Genomic DNA, 14,156 nt, shown 5'->3' on the forward strand with positions numbered 1-14,156 from the left:
TTCCGCCTATTCAATCGATGAGAACGCCGACGAGAGGACAGTGGGACGCCGACGACGGACCCAGCCATACAGGCTCTCATCATGGACGGTCTCGCCCAACTGCTACAGAGGGCTGGAGTGACGGATGGAGCGCCGGTGCCGTCTCCAAGACCTCAAGCTACAGGACACGTGCCTCGTACCGTGCCGACACCGACCCGACCAATGACGTCTTCAGTGATGGGGTATCAAGGACCTATGACCCCGGGGATGAGGAATCAAACGCCGGTTTCGACACCTAGCCGAATGCCGATGGCTGCTATTCCTTCGTATGGTGGCGTGTCAATTCCAATGGCTGGTTCCACGTGGAACGGTGGAGGTGGTGGAACGCCCCAACGGAGTGCGTTCTACCCTCCCTTCCAACCGCCAATGACGTCGACACCTGGGTGGGCTGCTGCTGGAACGATACCCGCGTGGTCTGCTGCGTCTGCACGGCAGACACCTGCCAGCCCCAGAAGCGGAACGTACGGATTGCCGTTCCAGAGAACGTCTCCTATGAATGTTGCGACGTTCCAGGGACGAGCAGGAGCGCTAGGACAAGAAGGGAACGTGGGTGCTCAAGGAGGAAGGTACGCACATAACGCAGTACCTCCGCAAGGGCAAGTGACGAGTCCGTACTACGACCAAGGAGTCCGCAATGGCTCGCACGGGTCAGGGAGAGGTGCTCAGCAGGACGTTCCGATTGTCGGTATCCCGACGGAATTGCGGAACGCAGTGAAAGTTATCGTTCCATTCTACTCCGAGACGGCCACGTACGAAAGGGCGGCCGCGTTCTGGCGTTCCTTCGAGAAGTGTACGCTCGGTATGGACGACCAAATGCGGTTGACTGCCTTTGAGCAGTGTCTGAAGGGCAAGTTGGGTCAGGAGTGGTGGTACAATGCGAGGATCAACGATTTTGAGACCCTGCGCGTGAGATTCCACAACCGCTTCATCTTTCAGACGCCAGCTCAGTTGTGGAGCCGACTCAAGGCCGCAAAGAGGAACTACGGCGAATCTGCGGAAGAGTGGGGTGACCGGATCATCACGATGTGCGAGTACCTAAACTATCACGAACCTCGTATGCAGTACGAGTTCTTCCTCGATGGGTTAAGGAACAAGCAGATGCGTGCCGTTTTGAACGCGAACCTAGCTGCGTCGATCCAGGAAGCGTGCGCTTTATTGCTGTACAAGAATCTGCACCTCCCTGTGGAAGAAGAGGACGAGTTTGCTAATAGTGAAACGACGGTGAGGAACGTGAACGCGGTGACGTCCACGCAGTCGCAGATGCTCCAGCAGCTTCAACAAATGAACCAGTTGATGCTGAAACAGCAGCAGAATCCTGGAACGTCACAAGGATTCGTTGGCGCCGTGGCTCCTACGAACGTTCCAAGTACTGGCGTTCCAGCTCCGAATGGGAACGTGGCTGGCGCACCGCTCGGACCTCTTCGCATCCAACTAGGGCCTGACACGCGTACCACGAAAGGGGAAGTGGTTTGCGGACGCTGTGGTCGTGTTGGATGTGGACGTGAGACGTGTCCCCGTGGACAAGGCCGTTGCAATCGGTGTAACGAACTTAGACACTACTCGATGGAGTGCAACTGGCCAAGACCCCAAGGGAATTACCGGAACGGAGAGCGACGCCAAGCGGAATGTCTGCTGTGTGGTAAGGCGGGTCACCTGGTGGCGAGATGCCCAAGCCTCGATACTTTGCGAGGAATGATGCAGAGCGTGGCCGCTGGGAACGTGACTGCACCCGCTGGTACGTCCCAACAATGAAGGGGGCAGGAGGAAGGGGAAGGAAGTGTCGCTCCTTCCTCTTGCCTGGTTGGCGACACGAAGAGAGATGAGGGTTCACCGCGACAGGACTTGGCGGATGGACATCAGAGGGCTCTCGGGAGAAGTGTGATGAGCGATGAAGGCGCACGTGACGTTCCTGTCACGAGCGTAACGACGGAAATTGTGGAAACTATGAGTGGAACGAGCGGAGAGAGCAGTCCGACGGAACGGACTGGGCTAGAACGAGACGAGAAGATTGAGGGCTCTACGGAGAGGCCCGCACGAGACGGAGTGGTCGCTGAGGTAACAACGGAACGCTCCTCTGCGACGCTGAACTGGGAAAACGAAAAGAGGGCTCGTTCTGAGTATGTACAGGACGTCAGTAAGGGAGCAACGGAACGCCCCGAGACTGCGTCAGACGCCAAGAACGAGTGTCTAGAGATAAAGGGCTCTATCGAGAAGCCCGTACGAGAGAGAGTGGTCGCTGAGGAAACAACGGAACGTTCCTCGGCGAAGCTAAACTGGGAAAACGGAACAACGGAACGTTCCAAGTCGGTGGAAGACGTCAGTAAGGGAGCAACGGAACGCCCCGAGACTACGTTGGACGCCGAAGAGAAGTGCCAAGAGAGTGAGGGGGTGGAGACGCTGTCCACCCGCTCAAAGCAGTACGAAGGAGCACTCGAAACGATCACAGAGGACGCATCTGGCGCCAGGTCAAGTCAGTTCTCGGCAGTCATTGGACAAGTGAGTACCGGTCAAGAAAGGACAGAAGCTCAGAAGGCCGAGGAGGACGAGGAACGTACTAAGGGGAGGGATTCGACGCAGCACTACGAACGCCTGTTTACCGACGAGAAGCTGGATATGCTGGAGCACGGTGGCAGCCAGGTAGTGAAGAATGAACCCGAGGAGTACGAGAAGGAACTGGAAGAACGATTGTTCCCGATGAACGAAGAAGAGGTGCTGCTACGTGCCAAGCGGAACGCGGATGAACAAGGGAAGCCGACACTCGCGGAAATGAGTGCCGAGCTTAAGATACCGGAAGACGTGTTGGAACGTACCCGGGAGGTCTCATCTGGAGATCTCGGAACGCCAGAGTATTGGCTGGACTGGTACGCTCACACGCTAGAGACGTCGACTGAAGCGAATCGTGCCAATCGGGACTTCAAGGATGTCGGAGGAACGGGAGAGAAGTCGACGACGGTCGTTGGTTCCGTTACGACGGACGAGGACGAGCGTACGGAGATGTCGGAGGACGCACTGGAGAACGAGTTCGTGCAGAACGTTTGTGTCGGACTCGAAGAGGACGTCGTACCAATCTCGGAGCTCTCTGCAGAGGAGAAGGGAACGTTACCATTTCGGTGGCGTTCCATAATTCGTAAACGAGTATACGAACTCCTCAAACAAGAGCAGAACGCTACGAAGGACCGTCCATCCGACGTTCCTGAGAGCGGGGAAAACGGTGATGCTGAAGACGACATCCCACCCTTGCGCGACAAAGAGAACAGAGTTTTCTTGGACGAGGACTCATTCCGAGGATACCTCGTCGAAGTGGGTGGAACGCTGGCTGAGACGTTCCAAAATCGAGCGTTGGCCTGGGCACGTGACTATTTCGAGACAGAAGCTTCCGTTATTCGCGACAAGCTATGCGACAGACGGGACGAGATGTCAAAAATAGTGGCTGCGACCGTTGCGACAAGTTCCAGGAAGAGGGTGACTTTCGGTGCGACTATCAAGGACGGAGATCCCAAAATAGGAGAAGAGGAGCCCGAGGTTTATTCCTTAAACGTGAGAAGAGCTCCCAAGCCGCGGAGAAGCCCTGGGCTGCGCAAAGTGAGCGGCGATGACGTCTTCGACGACGGTGAAAGTGTCGTGCCGGATGGCAAGCGTGTCATCTGCAGCGTCGGTGGCGTGCAAGCGCTGTCGGACGGCTTTATCGATTGCTGCCCGTCCGAAATGCTAGCCGATACAGGTGCGGTCGCCAGTCTCGTCGATAAACGCGTGCTGAAGCGTCTCGGACGAGCCTCCGAACCTCTACGACCTTATACTGGGGGCTTGGATAGTGTCTCGGGGCACAAGATTCGCGTTAGTGGGGTTATCGACTTGCCCGTCACGCTTGGAACGCTGGAGAAGACGCTTCCTTTCGTCGTGACCGATCACTTGTTTGTGGACGCAATTCTCGGAACGGACTCGCTAAGGGCGTTCCGCGCGGTGATCGACCTCGAGGAGCAGTCGATGACACTGAAGGAGACGGGGGACGTGGTCCCGTTGGGTGCGACAAGGGTAGAAGAAACCTACGCGGCTACGATATCGTCGACGGTGCGTTTAGAACCCGGACGTCAGGCCTTAGTGAGATCGAGCGTTCGCGGAACGATGAAGGACCACTCAGTTGTGTTGGTCGAGGGCGTTCCCGGAACGGACGAGGCTTTGAGAGTCGCAAGGACGTTGTGTACCGTGACGAATGGAACGGTGTTGGTCGAAGTGTGTAATGCTTCCGCAGAAGAGGTAGAGATCAAGTCTGGCGCGTACGTCGCTGCTGTAACCATCGTGCCCAAGTCGGCGTTCGCAACTAGAGTCTCTAAGTCAGATGAAACGACGAGGAACGTAAGCGCAGTGCTGAGTACGGTGAAGGGGAACGTGCCGGCTGAAGCTGGAACGATCGAGGCTGAGATGAGTGCCGCCATGGACGACAGCGAGGAAGACGACTTCGAAGTGGACTTCGAAGACTCGTCACTCGGAGCAGAACAGAGGGGTCTCTTCGAGAAGATGTTGAAGGGCCTGAGAGACTTATTCGTCGAAACTTCAAAGAAGCCTGGAAGGACGGACCTGCTACGTTTCAGCATCGACACCGGAGATCACGCGCCTATTAAACAGCCTCCGTACAGAGTGTCGAAGGCTGAAGGAGATGTCATGGAAGCAGAGATTCAAGAGTACCTAGATCTCGGACTTATCAGACCGTCGACTAGCCCGTGGGCCTGTCCTGTGCTGATGATACGGAAGCCTGATGGTGGCGTAAGATTCTGCATCGATTATCGGAAACTAAACGCTGTGACCGTGAAGGACAGTTACCCAATGCCTTTGATCGACGACATCCTGGACGTTCTGGGGAACGCGAAGCTTTTCTCCACTATGGACATCGCTTCGGGATATTGGAACGTTCCAATGGATCTCGACAGCGTGGAGAAGACGGCTTTCACGAGCAAATTCGGCCTCTACGAGTGGTTGGTTATACCGTTTGGCTTGTGTAACGCCGTGCCTGCATTCGAGCGTCTGATGGAGAACGTTCTCGTTGATCTCAAGTGGAGGACGTGCCTCGTCTACTTGGACGACTGTGTTGTCTTCAGTGACGACTTCCCGACACATTTGATTCGAGTACGACAGGTTCTGGAACGTTTCCGAGCGGCAGGGTTCAAGTTGAAAATGAAGAAGTGCCATTGGGGACGTGACCAAGTGGCGTTCCTAGGGCATATCGTGACTCCGACTGGAATCCTACCGAACCCTGAGAAGGCAAAAGCGGTGATGAACATCGAGAGGCCGCATGACTTGCACACGGTTAGAGCATTCCTGGGTCTGACAAGCTACTTTCGACGTTACATACCGGGATTCGCTGCGATCTCTGCGCCGCTGGAACGCTTGAAGCAGAAGGACGTCGATTTCAGGTGGAACGACGACTGTGAGGGCGCGTTCCGACAACTACAACGAGCGTTAGTGAAACCACCGATACTGGTGTATCCAGACTTCAAGAAGAGGTTTAAGCTCTATGTAGATTCGCCACACTTAGCGGTGGGAGCTTGTCTGATGCAAGAGGTCGACAAGAGAGACAGGGCGATCGCGTACGCGAGTAAGATGCTGGTTGGATCGCAACGGAACTGGGTTAACAAGACAGGTGGAACGACAGAAATTGAGTGCTGGGAAATCGTGTGGTCGACGCGCAAGTTCCGGTGTTATCTGAGTCACGCGGAATTTGATCTGTACACGGACCATCAAGCTCTCACGTGGATCTTTGGCGAGACAACACGAACGTCAAACGCCAAGTTGGCACGATGGGCCATGGAGCTGTCGCAGCTACGGTTTAAGATATACCACAAGCCTGGAACGTCGATGGGACACGCGGATGGTTTGTCGAGACTGTATCACCGACCGGATGCTGGTATTGTTAGCGCCATCCGAATGGCGGACCTTCTCAACGACAGTGAGGAAGAGCCTCCTGGAGTGCAAGTGCCGATTTCGGACGAAGTGCAGACTCAATCGGGAACGCAAGCCTTAAACGGAACGCTGGGTCGGAACGTCACCGACGTTCCAATCCCAGTCGGGGAGCCTGCCGAGACTACGGATCCTAACGGAGAGACTGAAAGAAGTAACCAACAGACAGAGGATGCGTCCGTAGTTGTCGAGCCTCTCACGCAAGCGGAGCAGGAAGAAGACTCGCAAGGGAGAGCTCTACAGGCGAACTCATCACCGATTGACGTGTATGACAAGTTCGTGGCTGAACAAGAACGTGTGCCCTGGATGCGAGCGCTGAAGGCGTTCCTGAAAGATGGAGCCTTGGCTCTTGATCCACAACTAAGAGTGAGTGTGCTGAAGATGTCTCCGCACTACTTGATTCGAAACGGAGTTCTGGCACGTCTCGTACATCTAGGAGCACGTGCCGGTCCAGCCAGAACTGTGTGCGTTCCAACTGTCCCCTTACCGTTCATTAAGACGGTCCTGCACTATTGTCACGCCGACATCTTCTCTGCTCACTTAGGGAGAACGAAGACGACGGACAAGGTGAGACGCCACGCGTATTGGCATGGGTGGAGGAAGGACGTGATAGAGTACGTGCGTGAATGTTCTATCTGCAGTGGAGGAAAGGGACATAGACCGTGGAGAGCGGGACTGATGCAACGGATGCCAGTTCAGGACTTGTCTGGCCCGTTCTCGCTACTAGTAGTCGACGCAATTGGACCATTGGTCGTCACTCCTCGTGGCAACAAGTACATCCTGGTGTTTGTGGACTACTTCACAAGATGGGTCGAGGCATTTGCGGTCGCTTCGTTGGACACGATCTCGTTTGTGAACGCAATGATAGAGGGTGTTATCTACCGTCATGGAGTACCGGAACGTCTACTAAGCGATCGTGGTTCCAACTTCACGTCTAATCTGGCCAAGTCACTGTATCAGACGTTGGGGATTAAGAAGTTGTTCGGAGCGGCGTACCACCTGCAGACACAAGGTCTGGTGGAACGTTTCACCGGAACGTTGATGGCCCATGCTACGTATGTTTGTGACCCGAGACGCAGACGGATTGGGACGTGTACCTACCAAGGGTCCTATTTGCGTACCGAACGGCATATCACGAAGGCCTCGGTGACACGCCGTTCTTTAGTCTGTATGGACGTGACCCGGTACTACCTATCGACTTAGCGTTCCTGACCCCAGGAAGGGACTGGAAGAGTAACGAAGTTGCGACGTACCGCCGGAAATTGTATCGCTCGTTGCGTGACTCGCGTCGTCTTGTGGAACGACAACTACTCAAGGCTCAGGATCGACACGAGCAGAGGTTGGACAACCAAGTGAAGGTGACATATGCAGAAGGAGACGCTGTCTGGGTGTACCAGTACTTTAGAGCCCGAGTGGGGGAACGCAGGACGAAGAAGCTGGCGTTCTCCTGGCACGGTCCCTACCGTGTTGTTGGCCAGTCGGGGAGAAGCTACAGATCGCAATTCGGACCCCCCCAAACGAGGTTTCTCCCCCTTAAAAAATCTCCACCCTCTTGGAAAGAGTCTCTTAACAAAAACCCCCCGATATTTGCCCCTCCAACCCCACAGAGAAAAAAAACCCCCACACAAATTTTCAAAAAAAAAAAGAGAGGATGGGGGGCCCCTAGGCGTTCCCCTGGGAACTTGGAGGACCCCGGCTTCCCCCGCCTTCGACGAGCTTTGTGGAACGTCTCTCAATTGGCGAAGAAGAAACAGCGTTCTCGGGAGTGTCGTCGCCGATAGTGGACGTGATCGCGAAGAGAGTCGAAAAGCGTGAGTTGCAGTATCTCGTACTCACCGCCACGTATGAGACGTTCTGGTTGTCTCGAGCGGCGTTGGCACCGGAGTTTGGAACGATGATACGTGCCTTTGAGGACGCAGATCGGAAGAAGAGAGGTCTGCCGGAGTTGCGTCGGAACGTCAGATTGGTCGAAGCCAATGCTGATGTCGACGATGCGGAGGTGTTGTTCTAGCTGGCAACGGGAGCCGGTTAGAATGTGTGCAGTTGTGGGACTGCACGAGAGTGTTTGGGACTCGCTGAGTCTCAGAACACTGAGTGACGTGTACATATTTTCTATTTTGGAACGACCACGGGTTGTTCTTTGGGTTTTACGGAGTTGGGTATTTTGGGAACGTCACGAGCATACGAAGACTGAGTGTGTCAGTTTGGAACGCGAAGGAGTTTGTGAAGCATCAGTTTGGAGCGTGAAGGAGTTTGTGAAGCATCAGTTTGGGACGTGAAGGAGTTTGTGAACAATCAGTCTGGAGTAAGGAACGAGAGTCCTAATGCAAGTGGAACGTCACGTGGGAACGTTCCAGATCTGACTGTCCGAGACACCGTGCGACAGGCTCCGGGCGATGTGGCTCGGCGAGGTCACCGAGCGTCAGTCGGGGAGAATTGTCACGGTGTACAGTTAGACGGTGGATTAACGATGCTGGCTGACTGCCTGCAGAAGGTCTACTCACTCCAGACTCTCCGGACCACGTCCAAGCAAGCGGGACCTGCGGCCAAGACAGTGACGTTCCAAGTGTGAAGTCGTGGAGCAGCTGGTCGTGGCGGGAATTGGAGCTGGACCGCCACGCACGAGGGATCTGACAAAAGGTAAGAAGCTCTAAAAACTCTTAGCGAGGTGAAACGAGGAAGTCAGTCGTGGATTTCCTTCTAACAAGAAACACAAGAATATATCAACTTTTACATTACTATCACAGTAGTGTCGCTAATACTACTACCTCCTACGTCGGCCCAAGATACCCACGACCCCGATTAGAGGAAACCCGCGACACTCGTGATCGCCAATGCTGCCTCTAACGTCGCACAGCAACAAACACCAGCTACTGCTGAACCACCAACGTTCATGGTTCCCGTACAATTGGTGCCAACCCCACGGTGACTATCTCAAAACCAGCTGCGCCATCCCCTGCACCTCCAACAGCCACGGAGGAGACTCAAGCTCTGACGCCAGCACCAACGAAAGAGGAACCTAGCGAACCGACACCGGCACCATTGGCACGCACGGAAGACTCCGAAGTCCCAACTCCGGCCCCAGCGAATGAGGAACCAGGCAAACCGACACCGGCACCGTCGGCACCCACGAAAGACTCTGAAGTCCCAACTCCGGCACCAACAAATGAGGAATCGGGTAAACCAACGACAGCAGAAGAGTCATCTCTCTGTATTGAAGTCTCTGTCGAGGGAGATGCGACTTACTGCATCCAGGGCCCGGTTTGCAGCGGTTTTGACGACGGACCAGCTGAAACCACTGTCCTGTCAGAGGTGACATGGTTGTCAAAGACTGCATTGAAACGATTCCGAGTTGGATCGGTGCTAGCGCCTGCGTGGCGCCAGTGGATGCCGTATGTGGGCGCGTTTCCTCTGGTGTTTGGGGATGTAAATTCGGTCCGATCGACGGTAATCATCCTTCACCGGCTCCGACAACCCCGGATATGGAACAAGCGACTGCGCCAACGCCTACGTGGGTCGTAATTACTCCGGAACCTACAGCAGCACGCACAGGAGCTCCGACTTCAACACTAACGGCCCCTAACGTGCCGTCACTGGCGCCTTACCCGTCCATGCCGAATAAAGGCGCTCCATCCAATACCCCAACTCCGACAGCACCGACACCGACGCTTACAGTGCCGGATAGGCCTTCACAAACTGAAACGTCGTACCAACCTTCGAAAGCACCTACGCCTTCGCCAACGAAGCCTGCAACCGATAATTCGGGCACGTACACGTCAGAGCAGCAGATTGAGCAAAATGAACAGCAGAAACAGAGTGACTCGTCGCAATCTGCTGAACAGCTCAGCACAGCAACAACTACTGCGCTGCCAGCTCGGCAGCCATCGGTGTCGGTAGTGTTGCCGCTATCGTCGCTGGTGTGGGCGCTATCGTTGCCATCGCCGGATTCACAGCCTACAATTACCGCCAGAATCGTGCGACTCGCCACGACTTCGAGAACAACATCGTGGCCCCTGTCACGAGTCCTGCGTAATGTTTAATGCTGGTCTTTGCATGCGAGAATATCTCGCCGAGGCACATACATATAGTAAACCTCTTCTACAAGTATAGTATAAAGGTCAAAAATACTTCGAAGGATTGAGTGGCCCCGTGGGGTTCTTACTTAGTTCGGGGCGAGCGAGAGGAGCATTTTCTTTGCGCCTACTTATTCTATTTTAATACTGTATAAGTAAGTGTCCAAAGAGGATATGCTCTTGATAATATTAATAGTAATACAGTAGAGCATGTTTTAATAAGTACGATTTGTAAAAAGCAACCATGATCCGCGCATCTGAAGCATGGGATTTCAGCTGGATGGCGGCGGCCGTGCAGAGCGTGGAGACGTATGAGGCAGCACTTAAAACTGCGGAGGTGCGTGCGTCGATGTGCCGCTAGAACCCACTGCAGCAAACCAGAATCTAATTGGCTCTTGCATCTAGTTCCCCAGCTTGATATTGGCGGCGCTGGTCGAGTTACTACAGGCACCGGAAGCCAATGCTTTGCAACTGCAAGAACTAAGCGACGTCTGTGCGTGATTATTATTATCGCGCCTAATGGATTTCTACCAGGGTTGACGTTGACGGTCGCTTTCTAGTGCTGCAGATGATCGCGTTCCCGATTGACTTGGAACTTCCCCGAGACACGTTGACAACGCTGCACTCAAGTCGGGACTGGGCCATTCAAACGCTGCTAGGCATTCAAGTGGCTCAGTCTCGGGATTTAGATGGAGACGTACTGCCACATCCGACCATGTCCAAATCACTACAGCAGATGCAGAATAAACTGTTCGTGTCAGCGCCATACAGACAGGTCAACGCACAGATGGAACTGCTTCAGTCACTGCTCGGAACGTTGCAAACCGAGGAGGAGACGGACACACTCTCTTACGTACTGGAAATGTGTGCTGATAGTCTGGAGAGTGACGACCTGTTCCTGCAGTTTACAGAGGCGGCGTTATCGGGGAAGACCAACGCGATGACTTTTGGTAGTGCCTTCCTCCAACGACTATTTGATAGGAGATCCATACAACTGCAGGCAGATGTGCGCAAAATTCGACGTCTGTTTGATGCGTTGACACTCGAGAGCAAAGTTCGTGTGTGGGCGAATCACCTTCCGAGTTGGTGCTCACATTTGCAGACGTGGATGCTGCAGGCTCACAGAGCGCCATTCAAGCCGGTGAGCGCTGTGCTGCCTGATGGCTTGTGGCTTGCGTGTGAATCTCGTGCAGATCCCGTTGCTGTGACGGCACATTGTCGTCGATATTCGCACCTGTACGTGACGTTTGTTGAGTGGTGCAGGGATCATGTCGATCTGCTCTCGTCCTGCCGCAGCATGGAGTTAGTGAGTGTGATATCACAAAGCGCAAGACAAGCAGGTGCCGCGCGACTATTTCACCGTGAATTACTGAGCCAGATCCCACTAGGAGATTGGCCACAGAACCAGCGAGAACGAGCATTCGTCAAATTGGCTAGTACTCTCGAACGCCTCCAGGCAACACGAAACACTTCAGACGTTGTATGGCAGTACGAGTGGATTGGAGTACTAGAACGGCCTCACTTACTTCATGAGGCACAGGAACTAGCGTTCAATGGGAACAATAGTCTCGAAGGCGAGCAGGGGTTGTCCACCGTGCGCTCCTCTGCCCAGTTTCTTGGCTGGTTTTACTCCTTCTCTAACTCCGAATCGGCCGATGAGATTTCCACCCTGATCACAACGATAGCGTCGGAGCTAAAGGTGTCAGATTTTCGAAGTGGAGTACAATGGCTTCGACGCAGTCGCGCTGATTTTGGAACTCTTCCCGTCTTGCGTCTTCGTCTTGTGTGGTTTTGGCTCCTGAAAAGCATCGAGATCGCGTTGCAGACGAGTGAGAATCACGCTACGGCAGCTACGACCGAAGTTCTTGAGTCGGTCGAGTATGTTTTTCGACGGTTTACACCGCCCAGGGCCAAGAGGTAAGACGATCGAATTAGTATACATACACCCGGGGCCTGCTTTCCTCACTGCTTTATCGTGGCTGACAGGGCATTTCAAGTGGAGCTCGTGGCGCACCTTCTCGTTGAGCTTGAGTGGCGCATATCAAACACGAACGTGAATGTGAAAGAAAGGTTTTTGAATGCGCTGGAGCCGCTCTGTGCATGGCTCCTGAAGATCGTGCGCTTGATGCAGCTCGAGGAGCAATCCGCGCAGCAGAAGGACTCAAGAAATCGATACAGCAACCGCAGAAGCCCAGCAAATGATATGCAACAATTGACTGAGCGAATTGAGCAGTTTTCTCACTGAATGAATACTTACTTGGCCTCAATTTGAAGTGAAGTTGCTCAAACGCTCAAAAGACTGGCCAAAACACTGTAGACGCTTACTGTTCCAAGACGCCGTCTGACTTCTGGATCTTGAGCGAAAAGTCCAGGCACGGATACCCCTGCGTAAGTTTGCCCTGGCTGACAACGTCCACATCGGGCGACACGTACTGGCCGAGGGTCTCGGGTGTGATGCCGCCGCTGGCCTCGATGAGCAAGTGCGGGAACTGCTTCTTGAGCTCGGCGGCCGTAGCCTTCAGCTGCTCCGGCTCAAAGTTGTCTAGCATGACGATGTCAGCTCCGGCCTTAGCGGCCTCCTGCGCCTCCTCGATGCGGCGGCACTCAACCTCAATCTTCATTGAGAATCCGGCAGCCAACTTTGCCTTGTGTACGGCCTTGGTGATGCTGCCAGCCGCCCACACATGGTTGTCCTTGAGCATAACCATCTGCGACAGGTCGTGGCGGTGCGTGGAAGCACCGGCCACCAGCAACGCATATTTCTCCACGAGGCGGAAGCCTGGCGTCGTCTTGCGGGTGCCAGCCACGTGGCCGTTCCAGCCGAGCGAGCGCGCCTGCTCCACGGACCGACGGGCCTGTGTGGTGACGCCACTGGCACGCGTGAGGATGTTAAGGGCTGTGCGCTCGCCCAGCAGCAGCTGGCGACACTTTCCCGTGACCTTGGCCACGGGCACTTTGCCGCCCGGGACGCCGCTCGGCTTGACCTCATCGCCCTCATTCAATAGCCATTCGACGTGGCAGTTGAGAGAGCGGAACACTTCGGTGAAGAAGGGAACGCCGGCCAGTACACCCTCCGACTTTCCCAGAAGCAACGCCGTTTCCTCATCCTCTGGATCAACAATGAATTAACAATGAGGGCGGGTTAGCTGGCGCTCTATAACGGTGAAAGAAGAAGACTTACCGCCGACCACAAAGCCGCCGACGTCGAACGACGGAATGTCATCCTCTAGCCAAAGCTGCACATGTTTGGTCCACGACGGGGGCAGCAGGTGCGCGAAGTTGTTTCTCGGCTCCGCCATGACGAGTGGGTGAAATGAGATCTGCGTTGCGAAAGTACCGTGAATGGCCATTGACGGGACTTTCGTCATTTTTTAAGAATGCCAGCGTAAAATTTGTAGTTTTCCTAATATTTTAAATTACTCAGTACCGTAATACAATACATTCTCATTTAGGTACGATAAACACTGACCGTCGGATTTGTAGCGCTCTCGTTAATGCACCTTTGTAACGGCACCTTCAGCACCTTTCCTGTCTAATCGGATCGATAAATTACGAGATCAGCACCTTGCTATTTCTGCTTCGGCACCTCTCCCCTCAAATCGAATAATATATAACCACCACTCACGTAATATTTCATGCGATCCAGCCTCCACATGAACCGGTTCGCACGGTTAAGCTCGGAGTCATTGCCGGTTCAGTTGGCGAAACGACGCAGATACAGAAAGTCAATAACGCGACGGAGCAAGAGCATCGAGCGAGGTGCCGGAGGACACGCCGCGCAGACCATGCACACTGAAAACGTGAACAGCGAATGCTTGCAACCGCAGGAAGCTTCTTCAATGCTTCTATGGAGCCGGATTTCAGAGCTTGAGGAGCTTCAGCTCCACGCTGAACAAGATGGAGGATCTTCTCGTGGCGCTGGTGGAGCTTCATGGAGATATTGCGGCTGCTGTAGGCGATAATATGAGAGATGCGGTGACGACAGCAACGGAAGGAAAGGAGCTCCGTCACAACGTGAATGTTTCATTCTCTACAGTATTAAGTGATGTTATTCGTAAAAAGAAGAAAAAGTTTAATTTTATTTATACATGG

The 14,156-nt window shown here is 54.1% G+C and overlaps 3 protein-coding genes across 3 annotated transcripts; 2 read left to right on the forward strand and 1 right to left on the reverse strand.

Annotated features, from left to right (window-relative positions):
* Positions 1–8,825: 8,825 nt before the first annotated feature.
* PITG_19930 (uncharacterized protein) lies at positions 8,826–10,024 on the forward strand (the record flags this gene model as incomplete). Its single annotated transcript, XM_002895683.1, has 3 exons — positions 8,826–8,916; positions 8,963–9,383; positions 9,844–10,024. The coding sequence occupies 3 exons, from the start codon at positions 8,826–8,828 to the stop codon at positions 10,022–10,024; spliced, it is 693 nt and encodes a 230-aa protein (XP_002895729.1).
* A 284-nt stretch (positions 10,025–10,308) lies between these two features.
* On the forward strand, positions 10,309–12,309 carry PITG_19931 (uncharacterized protein; the record flags this gene model as incomplete). Its single annotated transcript, XM_002895684.1, has 4 exons — positions 10,309–10,401; positions 10,470–10,557; positions 10,625–11,981; positions 12,051–12,309. 4 exons carry the CDS (start codon positions 10,309–10,311, stop codon positions 12,307–12,309), a joined length of 1,797 nt encoding a protein of 598 aa, XP_002895730.1.
* Positions 12,310–12,385: 76 nt separating this feature from the next.
* Positions 12,386–13,373, reverse strand: PITG_19932 (nicotinate-nucleotide pyrophosphorylase, putative; the record flags this gene model as incomplete). The annotated part of the gene is made up of 2 exons (XM_002895685.1): positions 12,386–13,173; positions 13,246–13,373. The coding sequence occupies 2 exons, from the start codon at positions 13,361–13,363 to the stop codon at positions 12,386–12,388; spliced, it is 906 nt and encodes a 301-aa protein (XP_002895731.1).
* Positions 13,374–14,156: the final 783 nt, after the last annotated feature.

Source organism: Phytophthora infestans, genomic scaffold (genome assembly GCF_000142945.1).
Source record: "Phytophthora infestans T30-4 supercont1.140 genomic scaffold, whole genome shotgun sequence".
NCBI classification, from domain to species: Eukaryota; Oomycota; class Peronosporomycetes; order Peronosporales; family Peronosporaceae; genus Phytophthora; species Phytophthora infestans.